At 38.5% G+C, this 20,129-nt stretch overlaps 1 protein-coding gene and 1 long non-coding RNA gene across 3 annotated transcripts in view; one reads left to right on the top strand and one right to left on the bottom strand.

Moving 5' to 3' along the window:
* LOC115212170 overlaps positions 1 to 20,129 on the top strand; it is a 140,292-nt gene that overhangs the window by 51,743 nt on the left and 68,420 nt on the right. For both annotated transcript variants that reach the window (XM_036502714.1, XM_036502713.1), the window contains exons 3-4: positions 6,947 to 7,122; positions 9,256 to 9,430. In XM_036502714.1, coding sequence (XP_036358607.1) covers positions 6,947 to 7,122; positions 9,256 to 9,430 — 351 coding nt within the window. The remainder of the gene's footprint in view (positions 1 to 6,946; positions 7,123 to 9,255; positions 9,431 to 20,129) is intronic.
* LOC118763329 lies at positions 536 to 17,227 on the bottom strand. The gene is made up of 4 exons (XR_004999072.1): positions 17,217 to 17,227; positions 13,851 to 13,861; positions 4,258 to 4,260; positions 536 to 768 (listed from the first exon to the last, which is right to left on the bottom strand). It is a non-coding gene; the product is annotated as an uncharacterized LOC118763329 (long non-coding RNA).

The following is a 20,129-nucleotide window of genomic DNA, read 5'->3' on the forward strand; positions in this document are numbered from 1 at the left end:
GATGGATGGGTGGACAGACAGACAGATGGCCACAGTCAAGTGACTGAAACAAGTAAAAGATAAAGGATAAAATATATACTCTCCAATACTGAAAAATTGTACAAAATATACCAGAATCAGCAATAAAACAAACATGCAAATTGACTAAATATTATTTCTCATATAGATATGTCCAACTATGAAGAAAGTTTTAAATCCTTTCATTAGGCAGGCTTTTGATCTCTGCCTCACAAGGCATTAAAACTTCAGCACTTCAGAAGAAAAAGAGGAATTCTGGTTTAAGCACCCCATATAACCCCTCATATTTTTTTTATTTTTTGGAATTTTCAGAAAATTTTTGTGAATTTGTGTTCTACACATGGGAATTCATATGATTATGGAAGGAAAAAAATTTTTAACCCCATAAATCCTAAAAGTTCCACTTTTTTTCTAATGTTTTCTGAATTCAGAGTTTGAAATACAGACTGCCCTTGAGTGCATCATCATTCCATTAAATGTGTTTATAAGGAGAAAAAAATATTGAAAAGCATAGACCAGTGGTTCCCAAACTTTTTAGAGTCACGACCCACTATTTATCACACCAGTTTATGACGACCCACTTTACTCTACTCTACTTAACAAATTTATTTCAGATTACCTCTTCAGTGAGGCCTGTGAGAAGGATGAGCCTGTTTCTTGCTACGCTCAATAATAGAATTAACATTAGGTTCAATGCGTGATAGTTTCAGGCATAAAGAATTTGAGAGCTGCAGTTTATTTCGATATTTGCTTTTAATCCCAACCATTGCTGAAAATCCAGCTTCACAAATATAAGATGATGTGAAAGGGAGAAGTACTTTTAATGCTTCGGTGGAAATGATTGGGTACGAGGTTTGAAGAGACGCCCAGAACTGTACCAATTTTCAGGTGTTAAATCGATAAGTTCCTCATCGGCTTTTGTTGATATTCCAGTCGTCACGTCAGGCTGAAAGGGGTTCATAATCCATCTTTTCTGTTGCATAGTATTCATCTCTTTATGAAAATAAAATTCAAAACTTTCATTTAACTTATTCAAGTGTTCAGATATCTCAATGATTATACCATCATCAACTTTTGCTTTATTCTCCATTACAAAAGTTTCAAAACAGTCATAATTTCGGTTGTTAATACGATTTTTCCACAAGACAAGTTTTTTCATAAAACCTCGAATTTTCTCATGAATTGCAAATATACTGATACCTTCTGTTCCTTGTAAATACAAATTCAGGTCGTTTAATTTCGAAAAAATATCTGCTAAATACGTAAGCCTCAGAACAAATTCTTCATCGCGCAAATATTTTGCAAAATCGCTTTTATCTTCTAAAAATATAGCTACTTCTTCGCAGAGTTCTGCAAGTCTTGTTAACACTTTTCCCCTAGAGAGCCATTGTATTTCTGTGTGCAAAAGAAGTGATTTATGATCGCTTCCCATCTCTTCGCACAACTTCTGAAATAGGCGTGATTGCAAAGGCTTTGACTTAATAAAGTTCACTATTTTGACTGAATTATTCAAAACATTTTCAAAATTATCAGTTTTGAAACTAACGCTGCCCTGTGAAGGTTACAGTGAGTCCATGATGCATTGGGATTAAGTTCAAGTATTCTGGTCACCATACCACTATTTCTACCGCACATAGCCTGTGCGCCGTCTGTACATATTCCGACACATTTATGCCAATCAAGATTTTTTTGCTCTTATATAAGTATTAACTGTATTAAAATTTCATCGTTGGTACTTCGACTGACAGGTTCACCGAACCACATATCTTCATGAGGTACAAAGTTCCATTTGTAATGTACAAAAACAAGTAGCTGGCACAAACCTTGTACATCAGTAGATTCATCAAGTTGTAAAGAAAAAAAAAGACTTCCACGAATCTGTTCAATAACTCGATTTTCTACCCATTGAGACATTTCATCAATTCTATGCGTGACTGTGTTATTAGAAATAGGAATTGATTCAATTTCTTGTTCACTCTTATCACCAAAGAAAACTTTAACTGTATCTTTTATAGCTGGAAGAACTAGTCTCCCCAATTTTGTGTGGCTTACCAGTTTTTGCGATTCTTAAACTGATCAAGTAAGACACATACAGAGATTTTTCATTTACTTTGGTGTAGTGTTGCATAATGCTCTATCCTATCTTTAACTTGGTTAACATTCGCTCAAAAAAATCGAGAGGCTTGTCTTTTAACTCAGAGTGCTTAGTCTCAAGATGACGACGCAATTTGTTTGGACGCATGCTCTCGTTTGCAAGTTGTTCATAACAAATGATGCATCGTGGTTGTGGATCTTCTTCAACTCCATTCCATGTAAATCCCATTTTTAAGTACTCGTAATCATACTTTCTTAATACTTTTCTTCGCTTTGACTGGCTTAGTTTTGATTGGTCTTTTCTTCGTTTCGATCCACTGAAGACTCTTCGTCATCAGCTTCAACTGACTTTTTTAACCATTTATCCATAATATGAAGGACTGAGTAAATACGAAAAAATCGAATTTAGAAAGACAGATAATTTCGATTTACCGAGAGATTTGACAGAATTAAAATACAATGTTTGGGATCATGCGAACTTCTACAATTAATGATAAACGTCATTTCAGTTGATGTGATGCTATTTAAACCGTTTATCTGATAGACTCTATTGATCTATCTACCGTCTAGCTGCTGTCTATTCCAATCATTTCTTTGGCTAATTGATAGCCCCCTGGTGATCACTCCCATACTTTTTAAATAATTTATAAACTTACTAGTGAAATCCATAATGTCTTATTTATTAAAATTTTTTGCTATTTATATTAAATGTGATACAAAACGTTTTATAACTGTTTCAATGTCTCTATCCCCTATGTGTAAATACTAACACTAATACAAAACCTTGAAGTAGTAACTATTATCGGCTCGATCAGTGTTATACTTCGCCTTGTTAAAGTTCTCAATAAATAGGTAAAAACAGACCTTTCCTTTTTACGATTACGTACGAATAAATAACTTGAGAAAATGACAACCTCTGATTTGTTAAGTTCATGAAAAGGCTTTCTGCTTGATAAAGCAAGTCTGGTATTGAAAACATAAGTCTTGAACTATCTCGATAGACAGTAGTTAATCAAAGCTAATGCGTAATTTTATAACTTTTTGCCACCTACTAAGATTCCGTTCGCGACCCACAGATGGGTCGTGACTCATAGTTTGGGAACCACTGGCATAGACACATATCAGAAAGAAATGAGTATAGCTTTGTTAAGCTACACACAAATAAACTCACAGAGACGAGAATGTATTAGTGAAAGATCTATTCCCGTAAGTACATCAGGGTGACAGCCACCAGTTACTTCTGCCTCTTTGAAGCCCTCTCGACTGAAAGTCTACTTCACTGCAGACCAGATCCCTAGCTAGCCTGCAGCAAAGTTCCTGTCTGCAGATTGTCTGTCATAAACCCTGCTCTACATAGCTTCCCCTCCCCCCAGAACTGTTGACTGTCATTGGAACCAGGAAGGTGTTTTAATTGGAGAGTGGACCAGAACTCGCATCCCCTGTCAACAAGCCAAGGTTCATCAGCACACCAAAGCACCCCTTGGCAGCTATGAATCACCACAAGCTCATTTCAGCTGCTGAGATTTTCTTTTGAGGTGGTGTGGTTTCCCAGCATCACCATGCAACTGGGCCTGTTAAGTCTGGTTGTCAGGGATTCCTTCAGGTGGCAATGTGGATGATAGGCTGTTGTGTGGTTCATTGTGATTCCTAAATGGTCACACATCTTCCACAGCTTTGAGGTGAATTGTGGACCCCGATTAGATGAGAGGCTGCCTGAGACACCAAAACGGGTGACTCAGTTTGCAATGAAGGCTCGGTTGCAGAGAGGGATAGCCACAGGCCAATGAGTGTAGCGGTCTACCAAGGTCAGTAGGTACAAGCAACCTTGTGATGGTTGACAAGGGACTGACAAGATTGATATTGACGTGGCTGAAACAGGCCTGTGGTGGTTCATAGTTGCCAAGGGGTGCTTTGGTGTGCTGGTGAACCTTGGCTTGTTGACAGGGGATGCGAATTTTGGTCCACTTTCCAATTTGCTTGGCCTTACCATTCCAGATAAATCTGCTTGTCAGCAGGTGTTGTGTGGTTGTAGTACCTGGGTGGGACAGTCTGTGAATGACATCGAAAACGTTCCTGCACTAGGCTGATGGGACAATCGGTTGTGGCTTCACACAGTAGGGTTGTGCCGTTGGAGCCAATGTGCACATTCTGCAAGGAAAATTATGTGATGGCAGTGTTGTAGGGCCTGATCTCATCTGTCTGTTGGGCTGTAGCCATAGCCATGTAATCCAGGCCTTCTGTTATTGGAGCTACGTAGGTGTGAGAACATGTAGAAGCACTAGAGAGTGCATTGGTGACTTGGTTGTCCTTTCCAGCTATATCTTGGATGTCTGTAGTGTACTCAGAAATGGCCGATAGCTGTTATTGCTGGCATGCAAACCAAAGCTCTGAGAGCTTGCTCATAGCAAAGGGGAGTGGTTTGTGGTTTGTGAACACTGTAACCGTGCAGCCTTCAAGGAAATAACGAAAGTGGCAGACACTTAGATGGACAACCAGTAGTTCCCTGTCAAAAGCACTGTATTTCTGTTCAGGGGGTCATATTTGTCGACTGAAGGTGATTGGTCACCACTGACTGTTGATGTGTTGTTCCAAAATACCCCCAAAGGCTGTGTCGGGTGTGTCAACTGTAAGTGCAGTCCATGCTGACATATGAAGATGGGACAACATGGTTGCTTTAGCCAGAGCCTGTTTTGTGGATTTGAAGGCTGAGATCATTGCACCATCCCACTTCACCTGTTTTTTTTAACCATCTTTTGACAGTGCCTTGTATAGGAGTCTCATCACTCTTGCTACAAAACGGATGGAAAAAATGATAAAAGTTTACCAAGCTCAGAAATTAGCATAGAGCCTTGCTTGTGGTGGGGTGTGGAAAAGATATGATAGCTTTCACTTTTTCTGGTAGGGGTTTAGCATCTGCACCTGTGATTCGATGTCCCAAGAAGTTAATTTCTGTAACACCAAAAACATATTTGGCAGGGTTGATTACTAGGCTATACTGTTCCAGTCTATCAAAAAAGAGCCACTAGGTGCTTCTTGTGTAGCTCTGCATTTTGGCTTGTGATAAGGATATCATCTAAATATGCAAAGACAAAATCAAGACCTCTGCATACTGTGTCCATCAAGCAGAAGGATTGTGCTATGTTTTTCAGGCTAAAGAGTGTACGTAGGAATTCATACAGACCAAAAGGAATGATCATGGTGGTTTTCAGTACATCATCATCTTGCCCTGGTATTTGGTGGTAACCTCGGATGAGGTCGACCTTCAGGAAAACCAAGCACCCTGCAAGTTGGGCTGAGAAATCCTGTATGTGTGGAATAGGGTGCAGTCTGATGTTGTATCAGCATTGAGATGGTGGTAATCCCTGTGGGATTGATAACCTCCATTGGGTTTGGGGGACACATGCAGGGATGACAACCAGGGACTGCTTGATCGACGTACTATGCCCAACAGCTCCATATTGTCAAACTTGGCATTTGCGATAGCAAGTTTGTCTAGTGATAGATAATGTGCACAGCTGTGCACTGGGAGAGGCTGGTGGTGGGGATGTAGTGTGTCACTCCATGGTGTGTTGCAGGAATGGAGAATGTTGGGGTAGTGAGATTGGAGTGATTCACAAGGAGGTTTGAGAATTCATTCTTGGTCTGAGAGATGGTTGCTCTGTGGGGGCGGGGTGCAGATGCTGCCAGAGACACAGAAGTGTATGTGTTGCTGTTGATGAGTTATCTACCCTGCAAATCAACCAGTAGCAAGTGTGCTTGAAGAAAGTCTCCCCTGATAATGGCTGATGGACATCAGTGATGGTGAATGCCCATGTGTATTTTTGTGAGCCAATGTTGAAAGAAAGGATGTGGTGACTGTACACCTTGATTGTGGACTTGTTGCAGCTGTTAAAGGGTGGCCTCACTTTCCATAATGGAGGTCCCTTGCCAATGCTGGGATCACACTGACTTCTGCTCCTGTGTCAGTTAGGAACCTACATCTAAGGCCATTTACTTGATGGGAGTAGAGTCCTGTGTGTTTTCCTGTTCACTAGAACTTTGGTCTTTGCTAAGTTAAACTATAAAGGCCTTTGATTCCAAGTTTGATGCTTGTCTTTTCACTTTTGTAACTTTGACTACCTCACAGTTTCACCACCAAGTTACTCTCAGTCTGGCTAGCACCAGTCACAGATTTGTTCTTCAGCCCTTAGTATGTTGTCCCAGAGGAATGTCCAGTTCTTTCTTTACCAAAGTGGATTGTTTCACTGAGTCCTCCTTGCTCTAATTCCATTCTTTTGTGAAATTACTCTCTTTTTCCTTCATATCAACTGTGTATTTTCTTTCATACTCACTCATGTATGAGAATATGTGTTGGCAACTCAACACTATCTTTATCTTATTTTCCAGCTACTCCCACTTATTTTATATTATGTGGGGTAGCCATGTATCTCCTCTATAGTAAAACACATGGTTTTGTCTCTCATACTTTAGTCTTTTAAAACCTGGCATAAAGCCATCTTCCTTCCTCTCAGATACATCCCCACTCAGTTTTCTTTTCTTGTCTTGCAACTAGTACCAGTATCATGAAGAAAGTACCCAGTAGACACTGTAAGTTGTTCATATAAGGAAGGAGATTCAGTTCTAGAAATCATGCCAAAACAGCCATTGGAGCTTGTCAGATCCTCTCAAACTGTCCTACTCATAACGTCATGGAAAACTGATGTTAAATGATGATAATTATGATGATGATGATGATATCTATCTGTCTATCTACCTATCAATAGATAGATAGATTTCTGTAAAGTTATGAATAGTTTGACAGTTAATTATTATGATGCAATAATTTCTGTTACAGTCATTAAAGTTAGAAGCGATATCGATGTAAATTCATTTGAATTCAAACATGGCATGGAAGAACGTTTAGCCAGAAGTTATGTTGAAGCATACAAAAGAGGTGAACACATCCTGAATGGAACTTACCGTCCTCTTCGGAAAAAACGTTTTGCTGTTGTAAAAGACATTGCTTTACAGGTGAATTCTGTTCAATTAATTGTTTTAATCTACTGTACTAATTAATCTGTTTTACTATATAGTTTCTTTTTATCTTATAGTTTCTTTTTATCATGATATTTTAAAAATTTCAGTAATTTTATGGATAGTAAATTCCATTAATTTCTGACACGATTAAAGAATTTCCTGTTCCCTGTGTTGTACTTACTTGTTTGTTCCTTCTATTTCATACAACTGGTCGAGAGGAAGAGAAGCTGATAGAAGAGGGCTAGAGTAATAGAAGCAAGAGGATGATGGAAGACAGAGTAATGGAAGAGAGCCAGAGTGAGAGTGTGATACATGAGAGAGTAGTTGAGAGAAAGAGAGGGGTAGACAGGTACATCATACTTGTTAGTGAGGATATTGAATACAAGTAATATGACTGAGAGGATGATAGAAGAGAGAGTAATGGAAGAGAAGCAGAGTAATAGGAAAGTAGCAGGAGGCTATGGTAACAATGATAGAAAAGAGAGAAAGAAGATATAGCATGTCTATGGGCCTGTCTGTAAATGATTTAATCGCAATCAGTCAAGAGGCTTTTCTCTGAGATTTGGTCCTAGCTATATTAAGGATGTTTTTTCTCCAAGAAGATCTTTAGTGATAGTGACGAACAGCATTTGGAGTGACTATGAGGTATCTAACTAGGTGATCACATGTTTAGGTAGGGTAGGTGTAGTGGTCTTTTCTTGATATGAGTAGTGTTTGAGTACTTTTGCTCTTAAAAGTTAGTAAAGCTTGACTGGAAGATATGTCTAGAAATGGAATCAATGCCAGTTTGGTATGTAGCATATTAATTGCTTTTGGATGTTACATGGTCAGGAAAATGAGGAAGGAATGAAGAGTTGTGTCATCTGCATTTGAACAGACATTGTTGGATGTGGTGGAAAATAGATCACTGATATATTAAAGGAAGAGAACAGAGGACAAAACTAAGCCCTGGGAAACACCAGAGTTGATTGAGAGTGGAGCAGAGAAAACTCTATTTAAACATGACATGAGAGTGATTTAGTAGGATGCTGCCAGTCTAAGAAATGAGGGTTGGATGGAGTTTGTATTTTAGCAGTTTTGCCAGGAGATTGCTTGTCAGAAACGGTCTTCTAAAGCAAGAGCCCCCTGGTGAGTGACATAAGAAAGTAGGTCTCCAGTGGATCTGGCTCTGTGGAAGCTGTACTTGGGTCACTGAGGAGAGAGAGGTCCAAATTGTTGGAGATTGTCATTGTTAACGGCTGTCTCTGTTACCTTGGATATGTTAGAGGTGAGAGCAATAGTGTAGTATAATGTTTTACATTCCATAAGTTGATGTTTTTTAGCTCAGATCAAACCTAATCCAGTAGACCTATGGTCAAAGAGACTCCAGCTATGATCATTCCATTTTTCTTGCTGTCATAGTATACCTAGAATCACATGATTCCATGTCTCTTTCCGTTTTAAGACAGTATGATGAAGTATGAAAGATATTTTGGTTGTTATTTCTAGCAGGTTTTGTGTGACCCCTAAAGAAGCTCCCTAATTAATTTAACATTTGTGTTTACGGTAGTATATTCTGTCAAATAAACTATGTTAACCAGATTCTTTGAAAAATTTTGGTGCTTGCTCTTTCAAAATAAATTATTGGAAATTTAATTAGTTGGAGATATTAATGAAGAATTAACTTTATAATTATATCTCATGGTTATGTTTGAAGACTGAATCAAAGAAACCTTTAAGTTTTTGATGAGTTTTGGAAATTAACAAACATCTAGTCTTAGTTTGAGTGGAACAGAAATTAGAAAATGTTTTGGTCTGAATATCAGAAACTGGCGAGAAAATGGAGTTGGGAGTCTGAGAGCTGTTACACAACTCCAGCTCCATAAAGAATATGAGTTGCTTGATCTGTTAGAAATAGTGACTAATTCTCTTTTATATCACACCATACCATTTTAAAGGAAAAGATAAGACAATTAAAAGATGTTTAGAATTGGAATACCTTTGATCATAGGGAACAACAGTAAACTAGCTCAGAATCTGAAGTGAACACCCCCCCCTGCCACACACATACAACATACCGTGATATACAAGAGACAAGACATTTGAAGATTACAACGCCAATGTAAACCAATGTGTGATGTCTTTCAGATAATGAAAATTGTGCACTTTAATCACGGAACCTCCCAAAATGTAAGTTTGGTGTATTATATGGAGAAAAATGGCAGACCAGTTCCAGCTAAGGATGCCATAAAACACATGAATCTTATTCAACTTCAAGAACTTGCTATTTATCTCAATCACGTTGTTGTTCTTAGAGCAGAAGGTAAGTCAGTTTGAAGTTTGGTTTGATCAATTTTTTAAAAGATTTTCATATAGAAAATATTCAGTTTATAAGTAATACATGACTACATTAAGTTGTCCATAAAAAGTTTTCCCACCTCAATATTTGAAATAGCAGGTAAAAATTTTAATGATACAATAAGCACCTATGATGTGAAGAAATTAACCCATTATCCAGTTTATCATCACCAGGTTCTAAGGTGCTTTTAACAGATGTTAAATGTTGCAAGCATTTGTGTTGGGTCTTCTGTTTGAAGATACTGTCCTTCCACCCTTCTATTTAACTGGGATGTCCTATAAAGGGCCACGGTATGGCCTTTTCTACTAAAAGATATAGGGATTAGAAAACTAGGCTTAATTACTCAGAGTTACCATCTGCAGTAATAAATAATAGTTAAGTCAGTGTGGACATTAATACAAAGAACATCAACACTTTAATTTGTGGTAGACAAAAAAACAATGAGAAGGAGGAGGAGGAAGTGAAAGGACAGCAAAAGGATTAAAGAAATGAAGAAGTCTGTGTGTATATCTACATGTGTATGTGTGTATATATATATATATATATAGGGAAAATAATCTTATTCAAAAATACAGACCACAACTAAACATACTCTAACATACCCCCCAGGTACACATCCAAAACAAACACGCACAGAAACACATACAGATATACAAAATCACACACACACAAAAACAATGCCAACTTCAGACGCAAATACACTTGCACAAACACAATATCCTCCCACTAGAACACAAACCCTCACACATCCCAGAAAAAAACACATACACATATACACTTGCAATAAGATTTTAGCATCCATAACCAACACTTTTACACATATATACACATGTGAACACGGATATGCACACACCTACACACACCACCCCGAAATTACAAATCACATCCACACAACCACAACCACACACACACACACACACACACAATACGCCCGCACCCCAGTAGTAATATCACACACAGACACTCACATTCAAAAGGAAAAAGACACACATACACGCACATTACAACCACAACAAACATTCACAAACATACATACACACAAGCATGCACACACACAATGACAAATACAAGACGCATAAACACACCCACACACAAACACATACTCAATACCAACACACATAAAACGCAAATACCAATCACGCACATACATACACACACACACACAACACCAAGACAATCACACACACGGTTGACAAACGGGCACGCATATACACACACCATCCTACCAAATTTTAAAAACACACACAGACACATCTATTTACACCACAATGGACCCTGGGACCAATCAAAAATGGCCCACACACACAAACACATGTATATATATATATATATATACACACACACACTCACACCATTCTGACCCGCATACAGATGCACATATATACACACACATGCGCACACACAGCACCATGACAAATACTAATCCCGCACATACATACACACACAAACACATGTATATGTATATACACACACACAAAGACACACACACTCGCACCATACATACGCACACACACAAACATACTCAATACAAACACACACAAAATGCATAAACACACACTCACACCACCCAGACAAACCTAACACACATGGACACACATACGAACAAACACATACACACACTAGCGCACACACAACACACTAACACACATTAACCACACACATACACACACACACAAACAGGCACACATATACACACACCATCCTACTAAATTTTAAAAACACGCATCTATTTACACCACAATGGACCCTGGGACCAATCAAAAACAGCCCACACACACAAACACATGTATATATATATATATACACACACACACACACACACACTCACACCATTTTGACCCCCATACAGATGCACATATACACACACGTGCGCACACACAGCACCATGACAAATACCAATCATGCACATACATACACACACACACAAACACATGTATATGTATATACACACACACATAGACACACACACTCGCACCATATATATGCACACACGCAAACACATACTCAATACCAGCACACACAAAACGCATATACACACACACACACACACCGCACAAATACACCCAACAGACATGGACACACATATGAACACATACACACACTAGTGCACATGCAACACACTAACAAACATTAACCACACACATACACACACACACACAAACGGGCACACATATACACACACCATCCTACCAAATTTTAAAAACACACATCTATTTACACCACAATGGACCCTGGGACCAGTCAAAAACAGCCCCCACACACACAAACACATGTATATATATATATACACACACACACACAAAGACACACACATTCACACCATTCTGACCATACAGACACAGATATACACACACATGCACACACACAACACCATGACAAATACCAATCACACACATACATACACATACACAACACCAAGACAATCACACACACGGTTGAAAATTGGGCACACATATACACACACCATCCTACCAAATTTTACAAACACACACAGACACATCTAGTCACACCACATATGTATATATACACACACACACTCGCACCATTCTGACCTCTAAAGACCAATCCCCCAAATCATTGATGCTTGAAGGAGAGACAAAAAGAAATTTTTTTCAGTTCCACATTACTCTTCCTTCCCCCCACCCAAACACACCTACAGTGTCCCTTGAAATAGAAAATAGTCTTTTACAATAACATGGTGGACCAGGTCAGTTTGAGCTTCCCTACTACTATAATGTAAACTTTTTTGAACTCATAATATTCTACTGAACTTTTCAATAATTCCTTCTGGAAACTATCTTTAACATTTTCTTGAGAATGTATATATATGTTGTAATATTTTGTGCCCAATATTTTAATGAACTTGTTAAACTTTTTTATGTTCTTAACATGTTCTTGTTACCAAAGAATGTATATATGTATTGTAGCATTTTGTGACAACCAATAATTAACACAACCAATCTTTTACATGTTACCTTTTGACAATCTTTTTCCAAAGAGTGAAACCAGTAAAGTAAATAAGCATCTTTTAAAATTGCATTTTCAAACCTTCTTTCATATATAATTCCACTCGTGCAGTACCTTACAACTCCACTTTGTTATATATATATATATATATATATACACACATACATATATATGTATTTGTATCTATGTTAATATATGTACCTGTATAAATTTGGAGTAAACATTTTCTGGTGTGGGTGATGGAAACTTTCATCTATCAGGTCCTCAGCTTGTGGATAGGGGAATGGCCTGTAGATATACAGGTTAGCTGCAAATACTCAAAAAGCAGTCCTGGAAAAAATCAAGGGTTGCCCTTTGGCAAGACATAGCAGCTCTTAGCCACCCTGCCTGGGTCATGGTGAAATCCTGAAGCCTTGAAAAGAGCAGAAATGGCACTATCGTTGGAAAGGAGGATGATAGTAGGGAATGAAATGCAAAGCATAAAAAAATACTTTTCATTTGGATTTCTTCCCACTTTGTGGAACAAATTACACTTTTATGAATCTTGGTCTGGGAAACCTGTCAGTTTGATTGACACTGCAATTGTTTATATGACCTGTAACTGTAGATGAGAAATTAGTAATTGAAAGATATTCTATGACTCACATTAACTTAAGAAATTTACCCTGCATCACTTGTCATGCAGTCAAACAAGGAGCATTTTCTGCTGTAGTCCTGGCTCTGGCTTAGTGTTCAAAAAATCAGTTACAGACACAAACACTACATAATTTCTGAAGTGCAAGCAAAATACACTTGTCTCCACCTTCAATGTGCACACTCTCAGAAAACTAAACCAACTCCCAGAACTTGTTGCCTCAGCCATCCATCAAGTACAAAATTGATATTATTTGTGAGCAAGACCACAAGCTTTATCATGATAATGTTGAGCTGAAATACCATGATGCTGGTAGCAGCATCATGGTATTTCTTCTCAACCTCAGCTTGGAAGATCTACCAATTGTACCTTTGGTGTGTAGGCATGCTGCTAAACCTGCTTACCCTCAAATCTTTAAACAGCAAAATGAAAATACATGCAAGAATAAAAACAGTGTCTTTTTAAGGAAATCCAGAAACATCATTCACATCTTATTAGTCACCAACAAACACAGTGGACAAAGAGGTTTCCAATTTTTATCAGACTTTCTCCTTATCAGTTGAGACTAATACCAAAGTGCAGGGCTCTCACAATTGGAGGTGATTTGAATGCTCATGTTGAAAAACCTGTAGCCCATAAATATTCATTCCATACAACCATGAACAGAAATGGCCTATATCTAAATGAATTTATTTTTGCAAATCAGTTAGTATGTCTAAAAGCCAAATTCTAAAAGATACCCTCTATATATATTTACTTATGCTCATGTCTCAAATGCCCAACGAGATTACATGCTAATCAATAAGAAATGGATGAATAGCACCTTAAACACTGAGCCTTACAATACTTTAGAAGGAGTGCGCAGCTACCACAAAATTATCACATTAAAACTTCACATTAGCCTTAGAGCTAACAAAACCAAATCACCCTCTAGGCTCACATGACTGGTCAGTTTTAACAAACAACGGAGAAATCTGCAACCAATACACTATATTAGATAGAAACAGATTTGAGCTGCTACAAAATGAAAATGAAGGAAATTCCTCTAACACAACTTTCAATAGTTTTGTAACACCCAACAGAGAGGTTGCAAAAGAGATCATACCCATAAAACCTAGAACTAATAAATGTATCCCCAGGGCTAACCAAGAGATAATAAACAAGAGAAAACACTTCAAAGAAGTGGCCCAAGCTAAAATTATACATCTAAGCCCCTCAAATGAAGCCAATTTCTAAAAGCTACAGAATGAACTAGTAGACCTATATCAATTTGAACAATGAAACTACATCCAAAGTAAAATAAATTAAATTAAACATGCTGCTGTAAACAAGCAGACATCACTACCCTGGCAGATAGTAAACAAAATAAGCAAACTCAAAAACTCCAGTAAGTCAAAAATGAAAGCTAAAAATCTCCAGGAATGTTTAGAAAAGTGGAAGAATCATTTTCAGAATTTGCTTGGGAATATAGCCTAAGTTTCTTATATAGATGTAACATCAATTATTGATCACACTGTTGATATCATAACATTGACAAATTGAAAGAAGTCCTTAAAAGTCCTAAAAACTAAAAGGCTGCTGGACTGGATAACACTTCACCTGAAGTCTAGAAAACAGGAGAATTCAGTGATATTCTGTCAGGTTTCTGCAATACAGTCTATAATGGTGACAACATTGATAGACAGACTGTATACTCCCATTTCCAAACAAAGGTGATTTGGGTCTCACAAAGAACTACTGAGGCATCACTCCTACATCAATCACTGCAAAAATTTATAATTCACTTCCACTCAACAGGATACAACCAAAAATTGAGAAAGTTTTGAGAAGAAATCAAATTGGCTTCAGAAAAAATAGGTCAGCTATCAGACAAATACTTACAGTTTATCATCTACTGGATGGAGTAAAATTCAGAAATCTTGAAGCAGTATTACTATGTGTTAATTTCTCAAAAGCTTTTTATTCTATCCACTGTGGTAAAATGGAAGAACTACTACTGGCCTATGGTATCCCTGAGGAAACAACGGCAGCAATTATGATGCTCTATAATAACATAAACCTATGGTAAGATCCCCAGATGGTGATACAAGTTTCTTTGATATCAGAGCCAGAGTACTCCAAAGGGACACATTGGTATCTTTTCTCTTTGTGATCTCTCTGGATTATGTCCTCAGAACATCACTTGACAATCTAAATAGTCTTAGTTTCACACTTGCGAAAAGAAGATTGATTGGACATCCAGCTCAAAAAATAACTGATGTAGACTATGCTGATGATTTAGCTTTGATGCGATATCAGACTCCACCCAATTACTTCATAATCTAGAATTAGCTGCACATGATGTTGAACTACTTGTTAATTCTAGTAAAATCAAACTCATTGCTCTCAATCAACAAGGACCCATCACCAACATCAGTGGAGATCCCATCTGTTAAGTTGATGATTTAACGTACCTCTGTCCTGTAACCTCAACTAATAAGGACATAAAACCTTAGACAGCCAAAACATGGTTGGCCCTAAACAAACTGGATTTTATCTGGAAATCAAACTTGTCAAACAACCTTAAGAGGAATTTTTTCTGAGCAATGGATGAGTCAGTCCTTTTATTTGGAGCCTGGATGCTTATCAAAATTCTGGCATTCAGTCTAGATGGAACTTACACCTGAATGTTAAGAACAGTCTTAAATATATCTTGGAGAACTCATCCCACCAAGAAACAGCTGTATGTTTCCAACATTATAAGGGAAATGTGCTTGCACTTTGCAGGATATTGCTGGCAAGCTAAAGAAGAGCTTGCAAGTCACCTACAGCTATGGATGCCAAGTACCAACTTGAGCTGGTTGTCCAAACACAATGTATGTAGTTCAACTCACCAGGTACACTTGATACCTCTCTGAAGACCTCCATTAACTAATGTAGAACTGAGATGGATGGTGTATGCAGGTTAGAAATGTCTGAGCAAGCTTGACAAGAAGATGTTAAAACAGCTGAGTGCTGAGCATGCTGCTGTACTCCATCACTGAATTCAGGAGCTGATGTCTCATCAGACAGTGAAACAGCTTTGTAATGTGAAAACAGACAGTGAAAACAGCTTCCACCATGACACCAGAACTGCCTGGGGCCACCCACTGATGTAGGTGAAAAAACTCCCACGCTCATCGCAAGCTTTGCTGAGTCAAAAGTTTGTAACTCTGGGCCAGCTGTTTCTACCATCTTCAATTGCTCATTTTTGCTGCATCATTTGTCCTCTCTCTCAAGCTAGATGTAATGGTCTGCTTTCTCGGCAGCTTCTGACAATTTTCTGGCAACATCTTTTCTCTCCTTCACAAGTCCAAGACTTTCGAGTATTGAGTGAATCTTGATTCCATAAAATATATATATGTATATATGTATCTGTGTGTGTATGTACTTGTGTGTACTTATACAAACACATACATACATACATATGTACATACGTACATATGTACATGCATACATAGGTACATACATACACTCATACGTATGTACATATGTACATACATACATACATACATACAGATATATGCACACACACACACACACATGAGGGGTGCTGAAAAGTTCCTGTCTTTGGATCAGTTAATTATGATTTCATTCAACATATTCGTCTCTCAGATTCACACATTGCAGTGGTCCTTCAGTCTTTCTAAGCCCTATAAAAAAAAATTGGAAGGTTGGGCCTCCAACTAGGCCTCTGTAGCAGCAATCACTTCCAAATCGGAGTTAAATTTCATTTCCTTGAGATGTTTTTTCCATTGTGGAAAGGGGTGATAGTTAGAGGGGGACAAGCTTGGAGGTAATAGTTGGAGGAGATCAAGTAAGGTGGGTGGGTGGTCTACCATTTTGAAACCAAAGTTGTTTATTTTTCATAGAGTTTCATGTGCTATGTGTGCTGGTTCATTGTCCTGCAAAAACAGGACACCATGACCTGGCTTTCCATGGCGTTTCTACTTCAAAGCTTCTTCCACTTCATCCAACAGAGATGTAATATTCTGTGTTGAGGGTGTGACCCTTTGGCAGGTATTTTATGAAGAGTCTTCTGTCTTTGTCCCAGAACACTGAAGCTAAAATCTTTTCAGCTGACTTCTGGTCTGAAACTTTTTGGGAGGCAGTGAACAACTGTGGCATCACTTCATTGAGTGCTGTTTCGTCAGCAATCATAAGGATGAAGCCATGTTTCATTCATGGTGACTAAACAAGCCATAAAATCCGCCTCTCCTGCTGCAAACTGGTCCAAAATTGCCTTTGATGTCATCACTCTGATGCACTTCTGATCTGTGTTGAAATATTTCAGCACCCATTTTGTGGAAAGCTTTCTTATGTCCAGAATGTTGTGGATGATGCAGCCAACTCTTTTGTGGGAAATCCCCAGAGCCTCAGTTATGACTTTAGTTGAAATCCAGCAGTCCTTGAGAATCATGTGCATAGCATTTGCTTTGTCCTATGTGGTTGCAAGAGTTGGCTGTCTTGACCAGGGTTCATCTGTGACCTCGGAATGACTAGTCCAAAACCTTGACACCCAGATTTTCAATGAGGAGTAAGATGGGTAGCTAACCTTCAAGACCTCCTTCATCTTGCTTTAGATTTCTGTTGCTCCTGTGCCTTGCAAAAAGGAACTTCATGACCACCTGAGCTTCAATTTTACTAAAATCTACTGTAGGATCTGCCATCATACATTAAATCTGCCAATCATCCCCTCATAAAGGTAACAGCTCTACCCTTTTGTGATACCCTTAAAGCCAGGATCTTTTCAGTACCCCTCATATATGTGTATATATATATATATATATATATATATATATATATATATATATATATATATATACCTGAGTAAACACATAAATGTGAAACAAGGTGGGAAAAGAGTACTCAAATACTAGTGGTAGAGTAATATGCTTTATTTAAAGCAGCGGAAAATTCAACAAAACCTGTTACTCTGAGTTTCACGTCCCCGTTCGTTGGACAGTTTTCTAACAAAAACTGTCCGACGAACAGGTTTTGTTGAATTTTCCGCTGCTTTAAATAAAGTATATATATATATATATATATATATATATGGCAGTACGTAAGATACCTAGATGTGCGTCTGCAAAAGTTGAGGTGTTCTGTTTTGTATTTCAATGAGATTTGTCTTGGAATGATATAAAATGCTTTTCACTCAAGCACAATGGACATCTCATAAAATTTCAGTGTAAGCTATGCCTGTAAGAGTTAGCTTTCTCTAAAATATCTTAAATGGGGTAGAGCCAACTTCTTTTAATTGCCATATGTGCTTAGCTAGGCTCATTGCCAACCTGTACTCAGGATATTTGAAGGAACTTCTGTGTGAGTTAAGTCTTATTTTGAAACTGTTTTCTGTGATACCAGTATAAGTTTTGTATGTAGGGAAGTTGTTAATTTGTATCTTAGCTGTGTATTATGTGCTTTCCACCATGTTACATTAATCTCTCCCCTCCCACAATAAACTAAACTACATCTCATCATGCACTACTGTCTTTCTACCTTACCCCCTGGTCCTCAACACCACTTTGTCATATCTCTCTCTCCTGTCCTCACCTTGCCAGCTATGTCATTGCTATTCTGCCACTTCCTTATATACCCATGTTCACCACTTATGCACTCCCCTTCCGTCCCCTATATCTTTTACTCTCATTTTACACTCTCATGAACTCTTTACTTGCTGACTCTCTCTAATCCTCTGTACTACTCCACTTAAATTCACCTCCTTATACCTTGAGGGTATGGTTTGGCACACCTTCGCCACCTTTCTCTCTCTCTCTCTCTCTCTCTCTCTCTCTCTCTTTCTCTCTCTCTCTTCTCTGACTGGGGAAGCCATGTATTGCATCTACAGCAAGACACCTGTTTCTGTCTTTCCATTATTGCTTAACCTCTCATCACCTGGCTAGAAGCCTCTTCTCTCAATACTACTACTCCCTCAGTTGAAGAGTCTTTATCTTTGTCTCGTACATTGCTTATCTTCCAGTATAGGTGCAGGAGTGGCTGTGTGGTAAGTAGCTTTCTAACCAACCACATGGTTCCGGGTTCAGTTCCACTGCGTGGCATCTTGGGCAAGTGTCTTCTGCTATAGCCCCGGGTCGACCAATGCCTTGTGAGTAGATTTGGTAGACGGAAACTGAAAGAAGCCTGTCGTATTTATGTATGTGTGTGTATGTGTTTGTGTGTCTGTGTTTGTCTCTTTAGCATTGCTTGACAACTGATGCTGGTGTGTTTACGTCCCCGTCACTTAGCGGTTCGGCAAAAGAGACCAATAGAATAAGTACTGGGCTTACAAAGAATAAGTCCCGGGGTCGATTTGCTTGACTAAAGGCGGTGCTTCAGCATGGCCGCAGTCAAATGACTGAAACAAGTAAAAGAATAAAAGAATAAATAATACTCTCTGTAGCATTAGAAACAGTATTCAGCTGTAGTAACTATGCTGAAGCAGGCAAAAGAGCATGATACAGTCCTTTGGCTAACCAGCTTCTGTCAAACCATGAAGCCCATGCCAACATGGGTTCGATGATTTGACATCCATATTCCATGCTGGCATCAGTTGAACAGTTTGACAGGAACTTGTAGTGACGCCAGGTTCCAGACGCCATTTTGAGATTTTCATCTGCGCATGCGCAAGGATTAGTGTCTTCCAGAAGGCCTGCCGGAAGTCTCTGATGTGCAGTAATCAGCAGCAGCTAGCCTTTACCACTATTCTTCCTTTTGCTTCCTGCTGCTGACAGAATCAGACGCGACCAGATAAGCTCCATTGAAGGCGAATACGACTTGGCGAGCTGTGAAGAATGCTTTCAACAATTGTGATTTAAACCGACTCTGCAGTTTCCATCCCCCAAGCGTCTAGGCTACTGATGTCCAGAGATGAAATGCTTATTTCGGCGAAAATAAATTATTATTGTTATTCGTTCGGAGATTCGTGTTCCTGCTATTTTTTCCTTTCTACAACTATGTAAGGAAGTGTGAGGCCCCTAACAAGTGCCAACATCACATTCTACTACAACTGATGAGAACTGCATCAAGCCTCAGTGTCTGCTT

The sequence above is a fragment of the Octopus sinensis genome, linkage group LG5 (assembly GCF_006345805.1).
Source record: "Octopus sinensis linkage group LG5, ASM634580v1, whole genome shotgun sequence".
NCBI lineage: Eukaryota > Metazoa > Mollusca > Cephalopoda > Octopoda > Octopodidae > Octopus > Octopus sinensis.